The 25160-nt window shown below is 35.6% G+C and overlaps 1 protein-coding gene across 2 annotated transcripts in view; it reads right to left on the bottom strand.

Moving 5' to 3' along the window:
* SEMA3E (semaphorin 3E) overlaps nt 1-25160 on the bottom strand; it is a 134876-nt gene that overhangs the window by 59003 nt on the left and 50713 nt on the right. Inside the window, exon 2 of one of the 2 annotated variants that reach the window (XM_061352220.1) lies at nt 6509-6669. The exons of the other annotated variant lie outside the window; for it this stretch is intronic. Coding sequence (XP_061208204.1) covers nt 6509-6669 — 161 coding nt within the window. The remainder of the gene's footprint in view (nt 1-6508; nt 6670-25160) is intronic. 2 annotated transcript variants of the gene reach the window in all.

Consider the following 25160-nt stretch of genomic DNA (forward strand, 5'->3'; position numbering starts at 1 on the left):
GTGAGATTTAGGAAAGAAAATGGTTTACATTGAAGTTAATAAGGGTCAGCAATCAACCTCAGGGGAGAAGGGTCAGCTCTTCACAGCCACTTACTAGAAGTGAAGCCAAATTACACAAGTGAGACTCTTTTTCAGCTACCTACTCTATAAAATCCATATTTCATTCCAGATGCATGATTTGTTTGGATGAAAACAATATTGAACAATGACTGATCAGACTGAAATGATTAATTTATTTCTTAAAACATTTAAAAGTGAAAACAAAAACATGTTCACTTCAGTGATATCAGGTTTGGCTGAAACTAAACACGTACCAAAAACTGGATGTCATCATTAAGGCATTTTGTCAATAGCCCAATCACAAATTATTTTTCTATCTGGAAAACATTTTACAATTACGTTCTTCTGATAGGCTTTTTTTCTGCCTTTTTTTGTAATTGAATTACCTTAGTTTTCTTGAAATAATTCTAATCCAAGAAAATCTAGGGAGAAACTATAAGAGAAGAAAATTGCAAGAGAAGTGGGGATAAACTGTAAATCCCTGAGGCTTTTTGCTTAAAAACGAGAGGTCAGCTATATATTACTTTTGTCAACTTCAGCAGCCTGTCAGTGTTTACACCATTTACTTTACTCACTGGTCAAGAACTGAATAAGAAGCAGCCTGTCCTTAACACAAAAGACTAGGGGTTAAGTGATACGAACTCTAGGATCTCCTGAAACTAAAAGTTTGAAGTCACAGCTTCCACTTCCCAAAGTTCTAACTAACAGGCTAAAATGAGGTGTTTGCCCCTATCAGGTGTAGGAGGCTGTTAGGAACAGAGAAGCCACAGGAAACAAAGGAAATAAACACTTGTCTCTGTAACCTAATATTAAATAAACTGTATGTAGGTGTTTATTTTGGTGTTTGGATACCTAGTCCCAGTACTATTGAATATATTTTACATACACCTTTTCCACTTAAGACATATTGAATTAAATGCATATTCAAAATCAAGAGAAAAAAAGCCACAGATGTAACCCAATGCCCCCACTTTGGATGGAATGTTGAAAAACAGATGCAGTGTAAGCAACACCCCCTGCCATGGGCAGGGACACCTTGTACTAGGCCAGGTTGCTCCAGGGCACGCTGAACATAATCTTGAAAAAGTCCACAGCTTCTCTGGGCAACCTGTTCCAGTGTTGCACCAGCTTCATCATAAAAATTTTCTTCTTTATATTTAATATGAATCTACCTTGCTTCAGTTTAAATTCCTTGTCTGTTCCTGGTAAAAATTATCTTATAATCCCCATTTACACACAGAAAATCTATTATCAGTGAAAAGGCCTCCCCAGAGCTTTCTCTTCTCCGGTCTAAACAACCACAGCTGCCTCAGTCTTTCCTCATAGAAGAGGTATTCCAGTGCTCTAAACATTTTTGTGGCTCTCCTCTGCCTCTGGACTTGCTCTGCTGGGGACTCCAGTGCTGGACACAGCACTCCAGGTAGGGCCTCACTAGCGCAGAGTAGAGGGGAAGAGTTACCCTCCTTGACCTGCCGGTCACAATTTTTTGGTGAAGCACAGGAAACAATTGCCTTTCTGGGCTGCAAGTGCACATTGCTGGATCATGTCTAATTTTTCATCCACCAATATCCCCAACCCCAAGTCCTTCTCTGCAGGGCTGCTCTTAATCCTTTCATCCCCCAGTCTATGTTGATACTCTAGGGGTTGCCCTGACCCATGTGCAGGACCTCGCACTTGGCCTCTTTGGACTTCAAGGTCGACATCCTCAAGTTTGTCAAGATCCCTCTGGGTGGCATCCCTTCCCTCAAGTGTATTAGCTGCACAGCTCTCTGTTATGATCATTTGAAAAGAAATCGATACTAAGGGGCTTAAGAAATACTTTGCCAAGGTGTGCTTACTGTGCTCAGTGATACTGCTGTTTTACTTATCTCACATAACACAGGATGTGTTTGCACTGTATGGAAATCTAGATAATAATCAGATGTAATGGTCATTTTTAACCTGCCACATACTATTTTTCCTTATGTTTATGCTTTAGAGTCAGGACAACTAACAGCTTTAACATTGATTCTTCGCTAGGATTAAAATCTTTTGTCAAGCTGTCAATAATTATAGTTGAGAAATTTTGCAGTGCATTTAGACTGGAATGACATCACATTTAACACACATTTCACAGGGTTACATGCTTGACATAATTATTGGCTTGGACATAATTTTTCAAACATTTTCACCTCTGCAGATTACTCTGAACTAAATTTTTTAATTACTTGTTTAGTAATCTTTTTCCTCATCTTGCACCATAATATTATCATCCTTGAGATAGCACTGTATTTAAAAGACAAGAAAAAGCTACTTTTACATGTACTCCTCATAGGAAAAAATGGAATTATACAGCACTACAGGCAGCAGTTACTGAGCAAGTTCAAATACGGGGAAAAGTTTAATTGGAGCTGGAATACTAATTAGAGTCTCTAAACAGCTTCCCTATTCAGTCACTAACCTGAAAAAATAGGATAGCATATCTAGTGAAAATTAATTTAAAGAAATTAGATGAGCTTTATAGCACTTCAAGCTGAAACAGACTCCTGTGTCAGCTAGTCTGAACTCTAATATACAGCACAGCAATTAAACAATTCAACTATCCCACCCCTGCTTTAAGTCAGTAATTAGTGTTTAAGTAACACATAACTTGTGTTTGGCTGAAGCACAAATTCTGCAAAAAATGTCTGTATATGGCTGGATATTATGGGTATTTATCTACAAATACATAACCACCAATGGATAATCAAACTCACTGCTAAACTATGTGCTTCTTACTTCAGTTTGAATATATGTATATACCTACATGGTACTCAAAATAATCACAAACCATGCTCTTGAAGTCTTGTGTTCAGGCAGCTCTGGAATGGAAATACAGCTAGCTTCACTAGAGGCAGGACATATTATGAGGGCTCTGTAGTTTATTACAGAAGAGACATAAGTCCTAACCTAGAGCTATCTCTTAGTAGATCAGAAATAACACCTTGAACTCTGTCCACAAGAAGCCTATTTACAAAAGTAGGAGGGCTTCTTTTCAGAGCAAGGCCTTTATAAGACCTTTGAAGCAAAAGCTAGGAAGAAAGAGGATATGTAAAGAGTTTGTGGACAAATAGGAAGTGCAGTTCATTTTCACTCCAAGAGACAAAAAGTAGAAACAAAGGTCATCCTTCTCTGTGGGCTGTTAGATCAGTGATGAACTACTGCTATTGGTTCCAGTTGGCTGTCAACAAAGATCTGCTTTGGCACTAATCACAATGAACTGAAATACTTTTAAAAATAAATTTGGCACCATATTTCCAAGAAAGTTCTCTATCAGTGTGTTAGATCATTACAAGTCTTAAAGACTTTGGATCAAATCCCAAATACGAAAAGTTAGTATGTGTAAAGTATGATTCCAAAGGTGGTGTCAAAGGGAGTGAGATCTTAGGGAAATCAAAGTTCATGTGGATGGTACCTTCCTAGCTTTGGCTATACACAGATTTCAAGTACTTCTATGGCTTTAATTCTCTGGAAATATTGACATCCACCTACTGTTAGTGATAAGCCATTCTTCATACAGAAACTGAGACACATGAGTAACTTCATTTAAAAAAGAAACTTATGGAAAGATGTTTTAGATACTCTAAGCAAGAGAATTTATGTGTGTATTGTATGAAAAGAGAGGTACAAAGACTAAAAAAAAAAAAAAAAAGAAAAGAAAAAGAAAAGTAGGTAAAGGAAATGCAATGGAGAAGAGACTCTGCCCAAGATGGCATGGGAGGTCTATGCCACAGCTGAGAGCTCAACCTGATTCCCCAACCTATGCAAGAATAACAGTAGTAGTTTTCTTCCCTGAAAGATTTTTCCCATTTTGTATATATTTTTTCTTTACTGGATATGAAAAAATAGTCAGGGCAATAAATGCTTAAAATAATGGTGTTAGATATATACCTAAGCAATTAAGAGTCTATGTGAAAAAAATACAGTTTACCTTTCAGAATGCTGTTTTGTATTTCAAAGCTGCAGAGAATTGAACCTTAAGCAAAAATATAGTCTATTAAATGTAGATTTATTGGATGCATGCTTTATATGCATCTCAGGTTGAATTTTTTAGAAATGCTAAATTGGTTAGTCAAGGTCTCAAATGCAAAAACATTTTTTGTCCAGTCAGCATACTGTTGTTTTTCTTTGGAGCACTTTTAATATGCTTGCTAGAACTGAATTAATGGGCCATTTTACAGCAGAAGGGACACACTCTAATTTGGAATAGGGTTTGGTTTGTTTTTTAGAAAGCAAATTCATATTGTAAATTGTGGAAAAATGAGTGGCAATGAATTAAAACATATGCACTCTTTTCTAGAATAGGGAAAAATAAAAAGATCTATATGAATGTGCCCCAAACTACCAACTTAATGAAACATCTCTTTTGAAGCTAATGACTCATCCTGGTTACCAGAGGGATAACAAAATCCAGGAACTTGCCTCCACTCCTATACTTTCACTAGATTATAGCTGGTGTTTTAAATTAATTAAGTTTTCAGTCTGAAAGGAAATGTCAAAGGCTAGCCAATGCACAGTTAAAGACAGATTATGAAAGAACTGTGGTAATAATAAATCAACCAATCTTTCAATACCAGGAACTTCCCCCAGTGTATCTCAGTAATTAAGCTCTCATATAAAAGAAATGTCTCATTCCACGCATTTGCTGATAGTACTGTAGGACAATCAAATTTTCTCCGGCTATCACAGAATGAGATCTGCACTGAGTGAGCACTGAGAGAAGAAAAAAGGATCATGACATTTGTATTCAAGGGAGCTAAGCCCCGGTGAGGTCATGTTTTTAAACATGAGAGGTCAAGCTCCATTTATTACAGTTTCTCATCTTTAGCACATCATAAAAGCAGGCAAGCAGGCAAGAAGCGCTTCCATCAATTAGTCATACTCTGCACATAGGTCTGAAGACAGAGAGTATGTTTTCAGAGTAAATGGCTGATCTTCCATCTAAAAACAAGAAAGGAAGAAATGAATTTCAAGAGCTTGTCCAGATGGGACAATGTAGTTGGGCAGAAACATAAAGTGCTCCATCCTGTCATGTCTCCTCATACAGATTTACTTCCAAATGGGGAAGAAGAGAAAGGAAAAAAATCTTATTTTATAGAAGCAACTGCTTCCGAAATTTTTTTCATATCCCTGAGCTCTAATATCTTGTCACAAGATATAAATAGTTTTTATCAAATGGAAAAGGAATTAACTCATATCTCACTGTACACGAGCAAAGCTCAGCATATATGTAATGTTGCTGCTTGGTGAGTTAATATATTTTTTTTTTAAATGTAGATAAATTCTCAGATGGCCTCCCTGAATATATTATTTTGCACATATCTAGGATTGCCTTTCCCAAATGTTTATAAAAATGATAAAGCATATTATATCTTTTCACAGTAGTGGAACATGCTAACTATACTTGGAGATAAGCGAGGTTGCTTATGGTAAAGTTGACCAGAGCTATGGCGTGAAAATAGGGTTAGTCATTTACAGCAAGGGGGCAAAAAGAAAAGAATCTGAAACATCAGTGAGGTATATCATATTTCTCTGAGGGGCTTTGTTTTATGACTCACTTTCTCATTCATTCATTAATTTGAGAATGAATGAAAATACATCAAAATACATTAGAAAAAAAAGTCAGAAGTATATAATGAAAATACTGAAATAATTCAAGACATCATTTATCCATAGTCAAGATTGTTGAGGCAAGAGCAATGCTCCTACCAGCTTCCTTTGCCACCAAATACTTCCAATCCCAGGTGCCAAAGGCAGAAGGGAGCAAGGAAGCCAACACTCATGTGGGTTCTAACTCTGGCCTCTCCAACTGCTAGTCTGCAGATCAGTTGTGATTTCTAAGATGTACCAAGATCTCTGGTAGGATTATGACTTAAATCACCTTTCTCCCACAGACTACTGAGTAGTCTTCTTCACAGCACTTCTGGCTTGAGCCAGTGCAAAATCCAGTTCCTAAAGAAGGTTAAAAATTTGCTGCTGCTACTGAAAACTTCTTGCAGTTTACATGTTGATTGTTTATGTATGTAAGTGTGTATTTATTTATTAATGATTTTTTAGATTTTCTCTCCTGATGTGGAAAAGTTCCCCACAAACACCAGAGAGAAATTATTCCTTGATAATATAGTAGAGATACAGAAATCAGGTATGCACAGAATATGAGATGCTCTAAACAACCATAGACATGCTGGAAGTCAGTGAGAAATAGCTATATGATCTCCAGATCCCCTCATCTAAAGTGAGCCTTATGGGTTGTTACTGGGGAGAAAAATGGTAATTAGTGTATTTACCTCAAATATAAACATGACCTTAATGTACATGCACAAATCAGCTACCAGACCTCCATTATCTCCCTTTTAGTCATGCAAGCTCTGGCATTCTGTGCTGCACATTATGATATGAAATGACTAAAATATATGGCTTTTTACTCCACCTCTCGGTAGTTGTCGCTGACTCGATCCAAACTGAGGGAATACAAGAGGTCTCTTCCTCCCACGAACAGACGTTCTTGATACTCATCCAGCAGCATTATATGAAGACCAAGATATCCAAATGGGCTATGAAAGACTGACGTCCTGTTTAAATCCCAGAGCTCTGAAACACAGAGTGTGCGTGATAAATACCAAACAGCTTAGCTTTCACGGCTTCATTTTCATATCCTCCTAGGGAACTAGACAAGAAGTTGTAGGACATTAAAATGCTGATTGTATAATCTTTGAGTAAGAAAGAGACACAAAACACCTGGGAATAATTTTCAAAATGAGCCAGCTCTCCATGAGGTCTGTGTATGAATCTTGACATCGTAAATTCTGATCAAAATATGATGAGATGGGGAGGTATGAAAATAAGTTTTCTCCTCAACGTTTTCTGAAAAGGAAAAAACATCACTTAAGACATTAACTGCAAATGTAATGAATGAATGAAGTGATGGAAATTGAAATAAATTACTGGAAATTTTCTTGTTGTCTTTCCTTCAAGCACATCAAACTGCAGCTTTTTACTGTACAAACAGTACAGAACGTTTTTCTGGTTTAATTTTTTTGGGGGGTGGAATTGCTTGTTTTAAGCCCAGCACTGTCTTCACTCAGTTCACTGAAAATATTGCCTCTAAATTCAGTGAGAACAGTATGAATTCTGCAAAATGCATATTCACCAGTTTCCAAGTGTTTACAGATTTTGTCCAGAAATGAGCTGACCAGATAAGGGGACCTGGGGATTAGCTACAAAATGATCCAGGTTAGAGTCACTTCCACAGAAGAAGGGAAATTCATCCTGGGTAATGTTGCAGAAACTTGGAATCAGGCCTCACAAAGGAAGAAGAGGCAAGCACTGAGGTCTTTCTGCACTCTGGAGTAGATGGTGCAGAGCACACCCTAGCTTGCAGCAGGTCAGAGAGGCTAAAAACCATTTTGCTGTTGGGAAGCCCCAAAAGAGGTAATTGCAGGCAGTACTAGGACTGCTCCAGAACAGCAGAGCTGGGACTAGGGGAAAGGAAATATGTTCTTATGTTTGTTGTGGCAAATTTTTGTATTGTGAAGAAACCACTTTTAGTAAAGAAACTAAATTAGCTCATCCTCACAGCTATCCCTACACATAACTTTTCCAGTTGTTAGGCTGCGGCCCAGGCCCAGCAACTGATGTTGGAGGAAGTGGGATAGTCCCAGAGCTATTGAAGACAGCAGATCGCCCTCATCCAGTTCAGGGTGGAGGCTCCTGCTCATGTGCCACACCAGCAGTTATGTTCATTCATCCACCACCTTATCAGCCACACAGAGGTTACAGCTGGTTTTCTGCAAGAGGACTTGTCCTACATAGAATCACAGAATAGTTAGGGTTAGAAAGGACCTTAAGATCATCTAGTTCCAACCCTCCTGCATGGGCAGGGGCACCTCACACTAAATCAAGTCACTCAAGGCTCTATCTAACCTGGCTTTGAACACCGCTAGGGATGGAGCATTCACAACTTCCCTGGGCAACCTATTCCAGTGCCTCACCACCCTTATAGTAAAGAACTTCCTCCTTATATCCAATCTAAACTTCCCTGTTTAAGTTTGAACCCGTTACCCTTTGTCAGAGACTGTCTTCATATGGGTCTACACCTATGACATCCACTTAGGATGCCATATATGTCATCCTCATATGCTGTGATTTTCAGAAATTAATGTGCATGTTCAGCCTGAGAATGGAGTCTCATAAGGCACCCAAATACTAAATCACCAACATTCATAATCACTATTAACAATTTTCTTTTGTTCGCTGAGAAAAAAGTGTTCCAAACAAATGAGATTTGAATTCTATATTTGAATTTGAAGTTACCTTGCCCACAAAAGTATTAGCTTGACCAGTTTACCTCATGAGATATCTTACATTATAAATTACAGGAAAGACAAGAAATATCTTGAGCCAAGGCAACCAATTGCAACGCTTTCTTTTAATATTAAATTGTTATTTATATTTTGTATGTGATGATAATGGAATTTAGTAATAGGATAAATGTGTTTTGCTCCATTTATTAGGCAGGTTTTTTTCAGGTTCACAGAGGCTGAAAACAATGAGTTTCTGAAAGCTGTTTCCGTAGATGATAAAATTTATATCAAAGGAGTCATATTAAAACTTCAGTCTCACAATTCAGGGCTTTCCTGAGTGAACTTCAAACAGAATCTACTGAAGAGTTGTGGAGAAAAATCTTAATATCTAGGCTTTTAGTAACATTTTTTAACAGTAGAGGCCCAAACACTTTGTACCTGGGTGTGACTGGCCCCGTTTAACAAACGGAAAAACTAAGTCACAGAAAGAAACATCATGATGAGATGAACAAAAGTCTTTTTTGTCTAAGTTGTGCATACTGACCAGTGCACAAATAACCTTTAGACAGCAGTACACTCAGCACAGAGCTACATAGCAATGTGGAAATAGCACTTTCAAAGCAAGCTTCTCTTGTAAAAAAAAATCCAGTGGATTTCTGTTTCAAAAGAATACTGCTCGTTTCTGATCAGATTAGAAATGAATGGAAGCAGAGCTAGAAATATTTTTTTGGTCCTAAGTAAAGCCACTTTTTAGTTACAAGAATATAAAACACCCAATGTATTTTGAATCATTCCTGGAGTGAAAAGCATCGTGTTTTAAATTCTAGTTATGCACAACCCACAAAAGGATACTGTGGTAGCTGCCCCTGATTTATTTCCATGTTGCCCTGAGGGCAAATTTTTAATAAATAAGACAGTATTTCTTTTAGATCAGAGATATCACATATTCTCTATGAGAACACAAGTCACGATGAGCAGTTCTCTACTTCATCACGTAAAATGGTTAACTACTCACATAAGACTCAGTCCTGCAAAGTACACCTGTAACTCTCATTGTCTTAAATTAAAGTCGAGAATATTAAACACCTTTCAAGATTAAGCTTGTAAAAAGGGATATTTCTAGGGCTACCTCCAGCAAAGCTGTACAGGCATGTTTTTTGCTGTGAGTTTAGAGACAAGCACAGGAATGAACCTGACATCTGGAAGGGCTGGAAAACACCAAGCTGTAAGATATGGGGAGTGATTTTGATACTGAAACACAAATGTAGTAATGTTATGTAGTTCCTTTGAAAGATAGTAGGATTTCTGGACATTGTAGGGTATCTGAGATATTAGGATAATGTAGGCAAATAGAATACAGCACCATCTGAATGCCAGCAGAATGGGTGGGATATCTGGGAGTCTACATGGCACTAGTGGCTGTCATTTCTAGGCAAGCGAATCTCACCAGGTTGTAAGTGACCCAAGTTTTGGAGCAGTAGGATGTCATTCATGTAGTGGTATGCCCCTTCAAAACTGATTGACTCTGATGCATCATTGCACAGGAAACCAGCTGTTCTGCTTCCAGACTTGAGCTGCTGCAGCTGCAGGTTGCACAGCCATTTAGTGAATTATTAGTTCATTGATTGTTGCACTCTGCGGTGTTGAGATACCATCAGTAACTGAAAAGCAATTTCCCCCAAAATCTACCCTCAGTTACCTTGAAGAAGCTTATGCTTGCAAGAGTCACCTTGTGAATGTAGACCCCTCAATGTGTCAAGAGTTGTGCTCCTGGTCATGCTGACACCCTTAATTTGAAAAATCCAGTTTCTAGATCAGGGCCTAAACTTGAGCATAACCCAAAAAGCAGTTGTTTTTATCTCTAATACTATGGTTTAATAGCTACTTTTATGCTGAGCACATTTAGCTCAGTTAAACATCAGCTGCAATTGCAAATGCCATATCCTGGCCAGAGGAAATATAGTGCTGACTAAAGCTGCATGAAATATACCAGTGGCTAAATCGGTCACCTGAGAAACAGCAGACATGAGTTCAATTTCCCTTTCTAAATGGATTGAAACTCAGATCTTTCCTTTTCCATAAAGAGGTTTAATCACAAGCTATTAGCTACGAGACTGGTAGGGAAGGATGGATGCTTTCTCTATTTCCTGTTGAAGCTGTGCAACAAAGTATTCAAGCTTCAGGAAGACCGAACAAGCACTAGCATGACTCTAATATAGTAGCTAAATTGCTTTTCTGGGAAAGACGTCTGGCTCTAGTGCCCAAAATAGTCTATGCATTTTATATTAAACAGTGGATAAACTATATAAACTGTTCCAGCACATGGACCAGAAACCCTTGGCTTCTCTCTTACATGGGAATGGTTAAAGTCTTCAGCTGAGTAAAATGCTTCCTTTTATTGAGTTTCTATAGCTTTCTGTGACAAAAAGTTCTTTCTTTATAAAGATCTTGTGTAAAGAAATAAAAAAATGGGTTGCTCAGGGAGAATAAACCATAAGTAAGTGCTCAAAACACAGGACAAAAAGAAAAGACCTTTCCTGCTTCTGTCTTTTGGTAAAAGCAGAGCTTAGAGTAGCCTCAGCGTACTGATCCCCAGATTTGTGGCAATGTTATTCAACTTTTGTAATATAGTGTTTTGCTTTCTTAATCTAAAAGCTCAACACCACAACTAAACCCACACCGTTATAGTACAAAGAATATTTTACTCAACAAAGGAAAGACTGTTTCAATATTTACATATTTCATGGCACTTCACTTACTTGTGAAAGCCTTAAAGCAAGTCTGGGCTGCCAGATTACACTTCATAAGAGAACAAATCTTACTTCTTGCTGCTTCAAATGCCAAGAACAAACCTGGAGGTCTGTTATCTGTCTGCCAGAGCTTGCTGGCAAATAACCAGACTGATCTTGCTTAATACACTTTCTCTTAGCACATTTGCTATGGTGAGCATATTCATATTATATACTCTTTGACAAGATGGATTCTGTTATCCATTTGTCAAGCAATGGTAATTATATTCGTAATAGCTGATTTCCTCAATGTTTTAATCTTAAGTACGGAATTCTTTCTAACTTCTAAGCTTGTGTTAAAACAGAAATTTCTATTAAAAAAACCAATCTTTTATGATATTATTTTGATATTTTTAAATAAAAAATCCCAATAACTAAAATATGCTTAGGAAGTTGAATGCAAAAACATAATTCGTGCTTTAGAGCAGCCAGAGTACAGTGAGATTTTGTTTATAACAGGTTCTCAGAAACCAAGCACATAATGACTGAGATAAAACTTTGAAACTTGAATATAGAAAAATGTCACTACAGGTTGTTTTTTATTCCAGGAAATGACAAAGCTGCTGTAGCTCTGCTCTGTTTTCTATAGCATTACATCATCACAACTGCACAAATCTATTGCTTTTGCCCTTTTTTGCCCCCATAAAAATTTTTGGTTCCCCTTTTAAATTCTACAGAAAAATAGTCTCACCTCCCACACCACTTCATGCTGGAGAACATTCTTCCGGCAAAGATGTTTTCCAGATGCAGGGCACTGACAAATGAGTCTGGCACTTTGAACATATTGAGTACATAAGGTGGACGGTTCAGTGCTGCTTTACAGGAAGAGGTAACGACTGGGGTTCCCTTCTGTCCCCATCAATAATGTAAAAGGCCACAGATATAAAATCTAGTCAATCTGTACACCTGAATGACATCTTATGTTTCCAATTATCAGCATAGTCTGGTAATATAAATATTACAGAGGAATAAGTTTTATACGAATTTGGTGAGCCTTATGTAATTTTAGTTAATTCATCTGTTTGTTATATAGCTGACAAGTGACAAGTTAACCACGTGAAAAGGAAGAGACAGAAACAAAAGGAAAACCAAAAGGAGACACAGGGGAGAGCCTGAAATGGCTGTGACACAGTTTATAAATTTCAGGTTAATAGTAAGATCAGACAACGCAAGTACCCTTCAGTTGTAAAGCACCAGTACTTTAAGGCAGATTACTATTCAAGGGTACCCTAGAGTCATCCATCAGAAGTACAAAAATATAATTTTACAAGTGGTTGGATCTCTCTGACAAGGTTGAAACCTCTGACTAGCAATATTCCATATAAAATTGATAACAAGAGGCAGAAATCTTCTTACACAGGAGAAAAAAAAAAAAAAAAAAGAGAACTCCCCCCCCCCCCCAAAAAAAACACCTATGCTGCTGAACATAAGAGAATTTATTAGCAATTTTTACTGCTTTCTTGTGTTCACATCCATAAGCTATCTATACTGCTTCAAAAATAATAATGGAGTTATGATAGTGATTGACACATAGTGTAAGGATACACTAACTCAGGTGAAACAGAAAAAAAGCTGAACTGGCTGAACAATAGAAATGGAGACATTGTAAACTCACCAGAGATACCCTGACAAAATCTGAGACAAGGCAGAATTAAATTCAAGCTAACTAAAAGATCTTGGTAGTAGCAATGCTGAAAGTTGCCACTATACTTTTAAAACAGAGTTCCTAAGATATTTTAGTGTCTTATTTGGGGATCATGAACCAGTAGGAGGTAAACTTAAAAGGCTGTGAGGGAGACTGAAGTATGAACTCTCACTGCTTGAGGTTTTATCTGTGTGGCTGCCAGGCAGATGCCTCAGAAACTTGGCAGTGTAGGAGACAGAAAGCAAAGTCTAGTAATGACAAGCAAAACCCCATTAGTCCATAACTACTCTCACACGATTCAACCTCTGCTCTTAGCAGCAGGTAGTTTTGCTATCTAGCTATATTTGGAGAATGTAATTGGCTTCATGAAGGGAGTTGGTGCAGCAAAGTACGTGAATAACTTTGATGCTCTTCCTCCAAATGTGTGGATCTAGTGATGAAGTTTAAATTATAGTGAAAACTTCAAAGAACTTTCCCTCTGAGTTTGCTCAAATTACAGAGGCAAAAGTTTCTGAAATTAAATGGTACAGGGAGACAAGAATATTTTGAATCTGTATGAAATACAAAACTCTCATCTCTTTTTTCTAAGACAGTTGAAAAAAAAACTATAACTTGGACCTGTAATAAATCATATTTTTGTATTTTTGTTTCCACTAATTCCACTCATCTTCTGGCAGAGAAATTTCAGTGGAATTTGAAAGTCTTTAACACAGCTAATCGTGTTAAATCATGTCTTAATCCTTGATATCTCCATTTCAAATTTTATATATCACATCTATACTATGACATACATATACTCTGTCACATCTAGCAAATATTTAGCTTTTTTTCCCTGCTGGCAAACATATTTAGTTAGTCCCATTATAACTAATTTGGTTTCAGTTACTAAACAACAGAAATATAACCATTACAAATCCTCCAGGGTTTATAGTATTGATATGTGTCGTGGTTTAAGCCTACACACTACTAAAAAAGTGTATGCTTACACAGTATTTCATGTTTCTAGATCTCTCTGGAATATTCTACACTGTACATCAAACTAAAAATCATCACACAGAATCTCATACAAGCTTGGTTTACTGCAATTCTAAGATACATTTCCAGAATTCCATGCCAGTCCAAGAAAAAATATTTGATACTCAATTTAATGTGACTAATGTTTAAAAAATTCAATCAAGTGTAATAAAATTTTGGTATTTTTTATATTTAACCAAACCCATCAGCTGATGGTGGCCAATTAGCAGAGCATCTTAGAAAAAAACTTCTTTCTAAATCAGCTGAAAGCACTTATAATACCTGCTTAACAACAGTGGTAGTTGAAATGCCAGCTGCTTTGTGACAGTAGTATCTGTGACCCTACACAGATCTTATTATTGTTTACCTTTCCAGTGTGATTGTTCTCAGAAACTGTACATATCTCCAAAGTGTTCTCTTGAAATGCAGTTTAAATACGTAGTTGTGTTAGAAGGCATTGAACTATATTCAATGCTTATGAAAATACCATTGCTGTTATAAGTTCCCAAGTCTTAGTCCAAGATAGAATGCTTACTCGTTTAACCAACAGTATACTGGGCTTTGTCAAAAAAAGCATGACCAGCAGGTCAAGGGAGGTGATCCTGTCTTCCTACTCCACTCTCGTGAGACCCCACCTGCAGTCCTACTTCTAGCTCCAGGGCATCCAACAGAAGGTTGTGGACCTATTAAAGCAAGGCCAGAGGAGGCCATGAAGATGATCAGAGAGCTGGAGCACCTCTCCTATGGGGTTTTTCAGCTGGAAGAGAGGCTCAAGGAAGACAGAGCAGCCTTCAGTACCTACAGAAGCCTTCAGTACCTACAAGAAAGATTGAAAGGGACTTTTTACAAGGGCTTGTAGGGGTAGGACAAGGGGTAATTGCTTTAAACTGAGAGTAGATTTAGACTAGATATAAAAAAGAAATTCTGAGGCTGGTGAGGCACTTGCACAGGTTGCCCAAAAAAACTGTGGATGCCCCGTCCTTGGAAGTGTTCAAGGCCAGGCTGGACTGGGCTTTGAGCAACCTGGTCTAGTGGAAGGTGTCCCTGCCCATAGCAGGGGGTTGGAACTAGATGATCCTTATGGACCCTTCCAACCCAAACCACTGCATTATTCTATGATTCTATGATTTTATGATTCTACAATTTTTTTTTAAGATGAAATTGTTCCAATCTAAGGATGACACAGGCATCCATGAAATAGTCTTTGAGCACATTATCTAATTCACCCAATGTATTTCTAAGGAAGTAAGCATACAAAGAAATGTCCTCTATAAATTATACTCAGAACATGTTTTGCATTATGTTCTATATCTTAATAGTGTTAACAAGGAAAAATTGATTTATAAAATGCAAGTTTAGAAGATACATATGTTTCAAATAATCACCGCCTTCTTCTGACAGTCCAGTCTCTTGAGGCCTTGATTTATTAAGGTGTGCCACTTACTACATGCTTATTACCACACCAGTGTGGGAAGGGTAGAATTCTTCCTCTGCAGAGATCCAGTGTTTTGACAGAAAGAGAATCTGGTGCTTTCATTTAAAATGAAGATGCCTAAAGTCAAGGTTTTATGCTATTCAAAATGACTGTTGAATTTAATTTCCTTTGTAAAAGATGGATAAAAATGAGCTATCCCATGTGCTTTTCAGGGGCATATGCTCTTGGGCAAGATTGCAGGTGATTGACAGTATTCGCAAAGCTATCTGGAATCATCAAGACTGTGATAAAAACAGAATGGAGGAGAAAGTAGACATTGTGAGAAAAGCAAAAAGCAGATGGAAAATTGAGATGGAAGTAAATAAAAAGATGAAAGGAAGTTTTCAAGGTACTTTTTTCTGCCAAATCAATTACTCACAGCAAATGCAGAGTTTGAGACAATAATCCATAGGTGAGTTTAAAAAAGATTTACTGCATCTCACACATTGAAATAAACCCAAGTTTTACAAAGCACAGCAACTCTGAACAACAGTGAATGGATTTATGTAGAAATGAGTAGATTGTTACCCCAAAGTGTCTTCTTTTTGATTGAACAGAATAGCTTCTCTGGAAGGGTTTAATTCACAGAAAGGGGACAAGTATTCAGCTGTTAAACATCAGCGTGTTCAGAAGACCTACCTGAGTTTTCCAGCACTAACATATCCATGATTTGATCATGCTTTTCCTGATATGGACCAAATACTTTTAAATTATAATGAAAACTGAATGCATCAAAGATCTGTTTGTTTGCTCTATTTTAATTATGGTTTTTATTATGAGACATATTTTTATTAAGAATTCAATATTTTATAAAGAATTCAAGCTTTTATATTGTAGGTGGGATATGTCATATTCAGGTTTTGTTTTTTTCAATGTTGAGTGTGTAGTTTAATATATTTATTCAGCTGGGGTTTTTACCAGAACAAAAGAAAGAGGCATTCAGAAATTACATTAAAAAATCCTTTATAAATACTCTTTAAAAAAAACCTTAACACATTTAAACTAAAATTAATAATTTTTATACTCCACTTTTGAAGAAAGTCTACTAAGTACTAGATACTTAGTTACGTGTAGATGAATTCCAACCCAAAATACATTCTATACCAAAGCTAAGGTTGTTCTTTGTTAATACTTGCAATTATAAGCACTGTAATGAAGTGCTATACATAGGAATAAGATCTTTAAGGGTCTTTGTTATCTTTTACTGTTTCTCACCCAGTATGCTTAATTATCTGTGAAATGCTGGCCAAGTTAAATGCCTTGGAAGAAAGAGACAGAGAAAAGCTTTATTTGAATAACTTGGGACATATTTGAAATCTTTCAGAATCAATAACACTTTGCAAATATTAGCAGTCAAAACCCGAGACATGTTTCTGCCATTTAACATTGAGTTGGTAGACATCAACAGTTGATCTTAAGTAGTGTAACCTGAGAATAAAAGTCAATATTAGGCAATTAATGGTTGTGTAACTAGTATGAATTGTGTAAAGAGTTCGACACTGTCCCACATGACATCCTTCTCCCTAAACTGCATTAGTCTTTAATAAAGCTACCTTTAAAATCAAAGGAGCTTTTGAAAAAAGAGTATTTCATTAGTTTTGCTGCTATGGATTTTTCATAGTAGTATGTAGAGATGGAAAGATGTAGAGAGAAAAAAGACATGTAGAAGACAACACACAGAAACCTTTCACAAGAAAAATTCTAAATATTGGCTTTTGAGATAGGAAGGTTACTTCCAAATTATCTTTAATATAAATATGAAAAAAATGAAAATATTGTATTAGAACTATATGTCCCAAGTACCATATTATTGAATCTGACAGCAATGTTTTAGACTACAATAGAAACAGAAATTTATATTCTGCACATTACTATGAGCATGGGGCTATTTGAGGACAAATTAATTTTGTTATACCTGATGCACATTGCACCAGCAGGATACAATTTTCTATTCCTGATGCGTGGAAAATAAGTAAAAAGAACGTGAACTGTATGAAACAGCTTGTCATAGAATAATGTATTTATCAAACTGTCACAAGTAAGTACACTTAGGAATGAATAGGTCCTAACCATATATTATTCAACTGAAAGCTATTTAATTGTTTATGTTATATTTCATTAATATGTAAAAGAAAAATGTTGCTCTTATATAATTCTGCCACTTGCTATGTAAGCTTAACTGAAGTTCAGGGGAATTTTCTCTCTTTAAGAATTAAAGAATTGGGAATAATTTATTCTTTCCTGACTGTTGTAAGATATAGTAAAATGGTGTCTGGTCTGAAGGCAGTGAGAGAACTTTCTTTATAGAGAAAAATGAAAAGCAGGAAAAACCTTAGAAAATTCTCATTTGTGTAGATGTAATTGCAGTATAGCTTGTTTACTTATGCCAGCTTTATCCACGTAAATAAATATCAACTATATAAATAGTTTCTGATTTCAACAGAAGGATATATTTAACAATCTAAGAGTCACATAAACAACTCTTATGTATCAGTGGATGGCTGGCACCAAGAGACCCCATGGGTCATGATGTGTATCATATTTATATCACAAGAAAACCAGACAAAATGGTCTTCATTTCATCTTTTGTAATCTCATACACTTGTGCAAATTGAGTGTACAATAAGTATAAAACATTATCTTCCCATTTTCCACTGTTGGAAGCAATAGGAGAAAAAGTTGTTAAAGCAAAACACAATTATACATACTTATTTTTGAAAGAAAGAAAATCATGAAAGAAACAGCAAGTACTTTAAGGTCGACATAAGGAATTGTGTTGGCTCATTAACAATAGAGGTAGAAATAATGTGACAGATCTATTAGCTTCAGAATAATCTGCAAAAGCAAGCACTATAACTGCTATTAGATGAGCCAATTAAATAAAGATGGGAGGATGCATTTGACAATCTACTTTAGTTAATAGCCAAACACTAGTTGGAAAAGGAATAGCTATCTTCCAGGTTATTTCCCCATCTTCATTTTCCATAATACAATTTAAAGAACACAGTTTTCTACATGCACAGGTTATTTATACCAGATCATTATTGGGATGTGTCACCTTTCCAAGTAAAATATTTCTATGTAACAGTAAGATAAAAGAGAATATTTTCATCTATCTTCTCTGGAATACTGGCATCTGAGGAAAATGTTCTGAAACCCACAGAATGTGTGTTTCTGTGCATGTGTATGTATGTTTATGTGCATACATGAAATTTTATTTCATGTATTAAAAATAATAATTTCATAAATTCAAAAGTTTCATTTTATAAGCAAGGCTGCTTGCTATCTCAAGCTATGCTAATAAAGGTGTTACCAACAAATTAATAATAAAGATACAAATACAATAGCTATAATGAGGATCTGTGTTTTCAAAAGATTATGGGTCCAATGTAAATTTCATAAAAGAAAGTGGCAGTCCATCAGTGTTACTTTTTCTGCAACTTCTTTCTTCTTTCTTTTTGCCCTTTGAAGCTAGTTTCACTACAGAAAATATAGATAATATCTAAAAATTTTCACAGAGCTAATTAATACCTAAACATTTTCTATGCATGTCTAGCTGTTATTAATGCCATTTGGCAATAACTATTTTCTCTGTGGTTATAAGTTCTTTTGTCCATTGCCACTAACATTATCTGAATAGCTATAAACAATGTTAAATAGCTACTGAAAAAAATTACAATTTCTTCCCTATAGAATTTTCCTTTTGGTAATTTACAGCTCAGTGGAACTTGCACTGTTTTCTTTCCTGCTCTTCTTAGAAGGGTTATAAAGATCAGAAGGCAAGTCCTTTAGAAGAATTTATTTTTCACTGTGTTGCTGTTGGTGGTTTTCTATGATGTGCTGCTATAGTAAAGCAGCAATATAGATGTCGTCTCTGCTGAAATCTGTCCTCTTTGCAGAAATGCCTTGACACTGCCAAGGCAGCTATGAATTCTACTAAGTCCAGGTGCCCCTGTTCTTGCATTTATGCCAAAAATGTAAGTATCAGGCTTTTAACGTGAATTATGAGTTTTGAAATACCATCCTCTGCTTCAAGTAAGTTGTATAAAAAACATTGAGGGAAATCCTTCATGTCAAATATTTACCCTACCTCCTTTTTACATTTTTACGTCATCCTTATATCTTTAAATGAAAAAAAAAACAACCAAACAAGTAGAACAAGTCTACAGAATATTACTGTAAATATTTAGAAGTTTCATTACACAAGACTTCTAGGAAGTTTGGATTAATTTATGCTTAATTACCTTCATTTGTCCTCCAATAACACCCAGTTTGGGCTTCTAGTCACAAAACTCAACACACAGTTGTAAACCTTGAACTTCTCATCAAGATACAAACTCTATGCCGGTATTAGAGTGTTTTTGTTTCTTTTTTTTTGAGATCCAACAAGGGGTTTTTTTGAAAGAAAAAGGAAGGGAAATATATGTGGTTTGAGCATAGCATAACAAGTGCTGAAATGGATGGATTCAGTTTCAACTGTGCCATTCTGCCTCAGTGTTTCCAAGCATAAAAAAAACTATAGCAGCCAAAGAAAATGGCATGAACATTATGCAAATGACAGCATTATAAATTGCGAGTAGTTTTGCACTGTTGAAACAGATCCTGAGACCCAATCATGTAGGAGTGATGCTTAGTTCAGTTAGCCTATTTCCACTGGCATGTAAGTTTCACTTATTTATACCTGTGTAGAATCTGGCTCTTGATGAACTATATTTCTGTACATGGTTTATATATACAGTCTCCTGATCTAAATTATAAGAATAATTTTCCAGTGCTAAGGACAAGAAGATATTATGCCTACTATTAAAATCCAAAATACTTCTGATTTATCAAACAATTTTAAGGTAAATTAAAAAATGTACACCCAAACCTACTGCAGTATTTGTAGCCCTTTCTTTTATGACTGCAATGAGCTCTATTGAAATTGAACTATCAATGTAATTTTCATTTCAGGTTTTACAGATCCATGTATCTAGACTAAAGATTTCAGGTTCAGTCTCCACAGTATGTGTCTACTCCTTACACGTTAATCATGTGTAGTAAGTGGCAGAAGACTTCAAATTGTATTAACACAGGTGGACCTATGGTGGTTATTTGTAACCCTGTTGAGTAAGCATTCTTCAGGCTGCTTGTATAGATCCAGTAGCAGGGTTGAAACCTGGGAGTGATAAGGTTACTTAAACCATAGCACAACTAAAGAAAGTCAAGCTATCCAAGAAAATCAAGGTTGATTTCTACATGTCACATTTAAAAGCTAAAGAAGTATATTGCCTGAGGAATGCATTTGAAACAGCCAAGTCTGGTAGGAAAGAATGTTTTAAAAACACTATTTCAGCAGGGATAGTTCTACTGGGAATAAATAAACTGCTGAATGTGCCTCAGTTTTTAATGCCCCACAGATGTAAACTGTACTTGATTCTATTGTCTATAATTTAATTTAATGTTTGGAATGTTGCAGTAGTATACAGTAAGTGATATGCCCTTTGATTAAGAAACAGCCAGAGCAAAAATGTTTATAATTTTTCCTGCACTATAGAGCATTTTTATTGTAAAGAAAAGATTAGCTTTAGTATGAATTTCTATTATCCAATCTCTATTAGAAATGACATACAGAACAAAGAGGAAGACAAAGTCTGCTTTTGTCTTATTAATTGGAAAGCTTTTCTATTGTAGATTTATGGGATTTTTCTTTGTGTTGCTAATTATGAACAATATCTTGCAAATTTAAATAATGATTCAATAGAAGCATTAGTTGAATAACACCATCAACAGTACTGTGAAATTCTTTTTCTGCAGTGATAAACTGTTTTTCACCTATCCTTACCTTCACTTCTATTAAATACCTCTAATAAATTGAGGAACCAGCCACTAAGAGCAAGAAAGATGCAGAGAAGTGTACGAATATTCAAAACTATTTTTCACTTGTTGAAGCATTTCTAGTCAGAGAATTAACTTAAATATTTATATTAACACATAGCAGTACATTGACTCAGGGTGTAACATCATTTCAGTGTTATACTTTGTGTTGTTCCAATACAATTCTAACATGTATGGATTAGAAAAATAATATATTTGATGTGTCAATACTTTGATTTCTTTTTAAATCTGAATACTTCTATTGTTTTGCAGCTGTTCTTCTAACAACAAAACGGTTATAGGATATTTATATTTTAATTTTTAGAAAGGGCTAAAGTAATATTTATAATGCAAAAAATCCTGAATTAACAAAAAGAAGTGTACTGATACTTTTTAAGAAACTAGTTATGTTTCCTATTTTTCTTTAACCAGAGCCTGGTGACAATCTGTTAAGTGACCTGAAGGCTGTCTTATTTTCCATAAGACTGGATCTTTCTAATTTCATGAACTTAACGTTAGGAGAATCTTAAGGGTTGTTGTTCTTACATAGGCTAAAATTGCAAACACAGGTGCAATATATTGCTGTGTTCAATTTATAATGTGTTTCACAACATTGTCAGCTTTAATCTTTTTAATATAACAGTTGCAGCAAAGGCTTTTTGAAAAGTTATTACTGCAGTGTTGAGTGTACGTGAGAAATTAATGTTTTTAAACTGCAAGTTTGTTTTGGGATTGTGCATGCTGAACATATGATAGAACCATGAAGAACCCAAAGGCAAAAAAAAAAAAAAATTAAAAAATAAACAATCCAATTTAATTGAATTTCATTTATTTCATTATCTTTTAAATACTTTTATGTCAGTGCTTCTGATTTTTAAGCTGACCCTATGATTTGACACATACATTTGGCTAGGTTAGGTGATGTTTAGTTACACAGTATATTAGCTTTTGTTCTTTCATGAGTTAATTTTGACATAAGTAAATGACCTTCTAAAATTATACCTAGTTCTATGCAAACTTCGTTTCTAACAGAAACAAAACTCACAAACAAGAGGCTGGAGACATCTGGAAGCTTGTTGATGACTGACAAACTTCAATCTAACAAAATTTTCTTTTAACTGTTGTGAGAGTTTTTTTTCTCCTGCTTCCACAATTGGTAACAAGTGTGGAAACCAGGATTTTCTTTGTATAATAGCGAATGGTGAACAGCAAACAGGTCTATAGTTTTTTAGATAATAAACTAGGTCATAGCAAATCCATGTCAAGCTTAAGGATTTGTAAGTATCAGTTTAACACTATTTAATATATTATAAGCAAGAAAAGACGATGCTACTAGAGTGTTTATGTATTTTCCCATTCATACAAATCAATAGAAATGGAATACTAATCATTCATTAATATAATCTACTTCCTTTTTCTGAAGAGTTCAACATTGTTGAAAGCTGAATCACTTGCTATAAATATTTGCATTCCTGGAGGATATTCCTCTCTGCAGTAGCTAGAAGCTCTTAGCTTTGGCTTCATGCCTAACTACTCACCTTTTATATGCAACAATCTCAAAACTCATGTACACTGTATCGGACCTAGAGGTTAAGTGTAGTATGTTAAGGGGAGACCAATTTCAACTAAAATGCAATAATGGCATTAAAATATGCACTGCCATGACTTCAGTAACGTCTCTTGTCTGTTACTGTCAATAAGGACTTTATTGGGGTTTGCATAATTATGTGTGCACAGGGAACTATATAGTTGCTAATGGTGTGGACAGTGGCACCTGAGCTGTATTCCAGGGTAGGAATAAAACCAGCATTTTAAAACTGATCTTCACATTTGGGCACTTCAGTCTATACTTGAGGGGTAGCAGGTTTTACTTTCAGGGCTGTTGAGAATCTCTGGTTTTGTGCTGACTTACCTGAAGAAAAAGGATTACAAAGAAAAAAGAGATTTGGTAATGTTTATTTAAGACATATTAAGTAGAAGAAACATGTTAAATGGGCACCATCAGGACTGCTCCAAAAATCAATTAATTACATGGCAAGAATGGGGCTGCTGCGCTAGATAATTGCACATGTCTACACAGTGCTTTGCTCACAGGAATGGTAATTTGGTGAGCTAACTCTGAAAAGTAGCCCAGCTTACTTAAAAGTCTGACTTGAAATTGGAAGCTGATTGATGGTTGGCAGGTTGCTTACCAGGTGTTTTATTCACCTACAAGTTCAAAAGATATAAGACCCTGAGCTTCAAGGCAGAGAGAGGGAACTTGCCTTTGAAAAATCAAGGGGAATAAGGCAAGAAGATGACTGAGACTAGAACTTTTTAAGCCATGAAAAGAACATGAACTGACTACTGGGAAAGCATCAATTATTAGTGCTGTGAGCAATAATTGCTATTACTAACAAGCATCCACACTTACAGATAGGTTGGTACATTTTAAGAGACAGATTCAGTGGCAGATTTTTAATGAGCTCACTTGATAGATACAAACACTTTGTTGTTCCCCTACAACACCAAAGTGTTTAATGTCTTTTCTCATGAAACTTAAAACTAACAGTTAATTTGCTTATGGTTTCTATAAAGATCTCTCTCTCTGAAATAGTGAGAAGCATTAATTTTATCAGTTCAGTATTGTAACAGATTTTGAAAAATTCTCTGTCCTTTTTCTTTCATTGTATGAATGTGGCCCACTGCAAACCATGCAGCAGCTTCTCTGTGTTCTGCCATGTGTGCCAACACCAGAGATAGTTGTTAGTGTGCAAAGAGCATAACTTGCAATGCTGGAATAGAAGCAGAGTCAAATGTTGAAGAAGCCTTGGCGAGAGCCACAGAGGTGGTCACAGTCCTTTACAGGTTCTTTTGCCTCTTTGCAGTACTCTGTGATATTATCCACATGAAGAATGAAGAAGTAAAATAATAGTTTAAAAGTGACCATTTGGCTTCTGTGTAGTGGATTCTCTCACTTTTTGAAGTTTAACTAATTTCTTTTTACTCTTTCTTGCTTCCAGGCATATACTCAAGCCACATACTCTGTCACTTAACTCTGAAGTTGTTTGTCAAACACAAGCTTAGGATTCCAACACTGCTGATGCTTGGTTTTATTTTCTTCCTTTGCAAGAACTCCATTAGTGCATATATGTCAACTCAAATTGAAATTGTTTTCATTACATGCGAAATGCAAAATAGACTACCAATAGCTTTTTCTGTTCAAATAGTTTATTAACGTTACACTCCATAGAAGCTGTAGGACAAAAAAATAATTTTAGAAAGAGAGATGAAAAATGAGTGTATGGTGAAGAAACCAAATATTATGGCAGCAAGAGTGTTTATTGGAAACACTCCCTAGAAACCAAGACTTTTTGGTGGGTAAATGACAAAAAAGGTGACTAACTGGGAGGATGATTAATTCCTTTTTGCTTATAAATGCTATAAGAAAAACTCTCATAAAAGAAGCAAGTAGCTATAAATTTCAAGATACTATGAATGCACAGATTAATCAAACTCGACTATATACCAAAAAAGAGCTTTATTTTATATCTTTTTTATGCACTGTTGTTGGACTTTATGCATTTTTGTGAAGTAGCCAGAATGTCAGCTTAACAAATGTTTTCATGTGCTCACAAAACTCAAAATTGGTATTATTTCCCTTGCATGCTGATGAATGCAGGAAACTATAGCATAATTAATTGTAGGGATGAGTTTTCTAAAAAAATATGATATTTAAGAAATATTTGTGAAGGAAAGTCACTCTGAATAATGTTTTTTCTATTCTGTATTCTGTTAATTCAATTATAAATGTAAATTAACAAACCAAGAGGTAGCTTTCAGAGGCTGAATTAAAATTCATTTGTACTAAAGAGTGAATGTAGCAAACAGCTCTTTATTAGGAGTCATTACAGAAAAAAACTCGTTAATTATATTTGGTACTTGCCAGCATTATCTAAATTGCTTATTTTTATTCTCAAATAAGACAAAAAATAACATCAATAACAAAGAGTTGTAGGTAA

The sequence above is a fragment of the Neopsephotus bourkii genome, unplaced genomic scaffold, assembly GCF_033783945.1.
Source record: "Neopsephotus bourkii isolate Nb327-2 ecotype Australia unplaced genomic scaffold, CSIRO-AGI_Nbou_v1 NB_638, whole genome shotgun sequence".
Lineage (NCBI taxonomy): Eukaryota > Metazoa > Chordata > Aves > Psittaciformes > Psittacidae > Neopsephotus > Neopsephotus bourkii.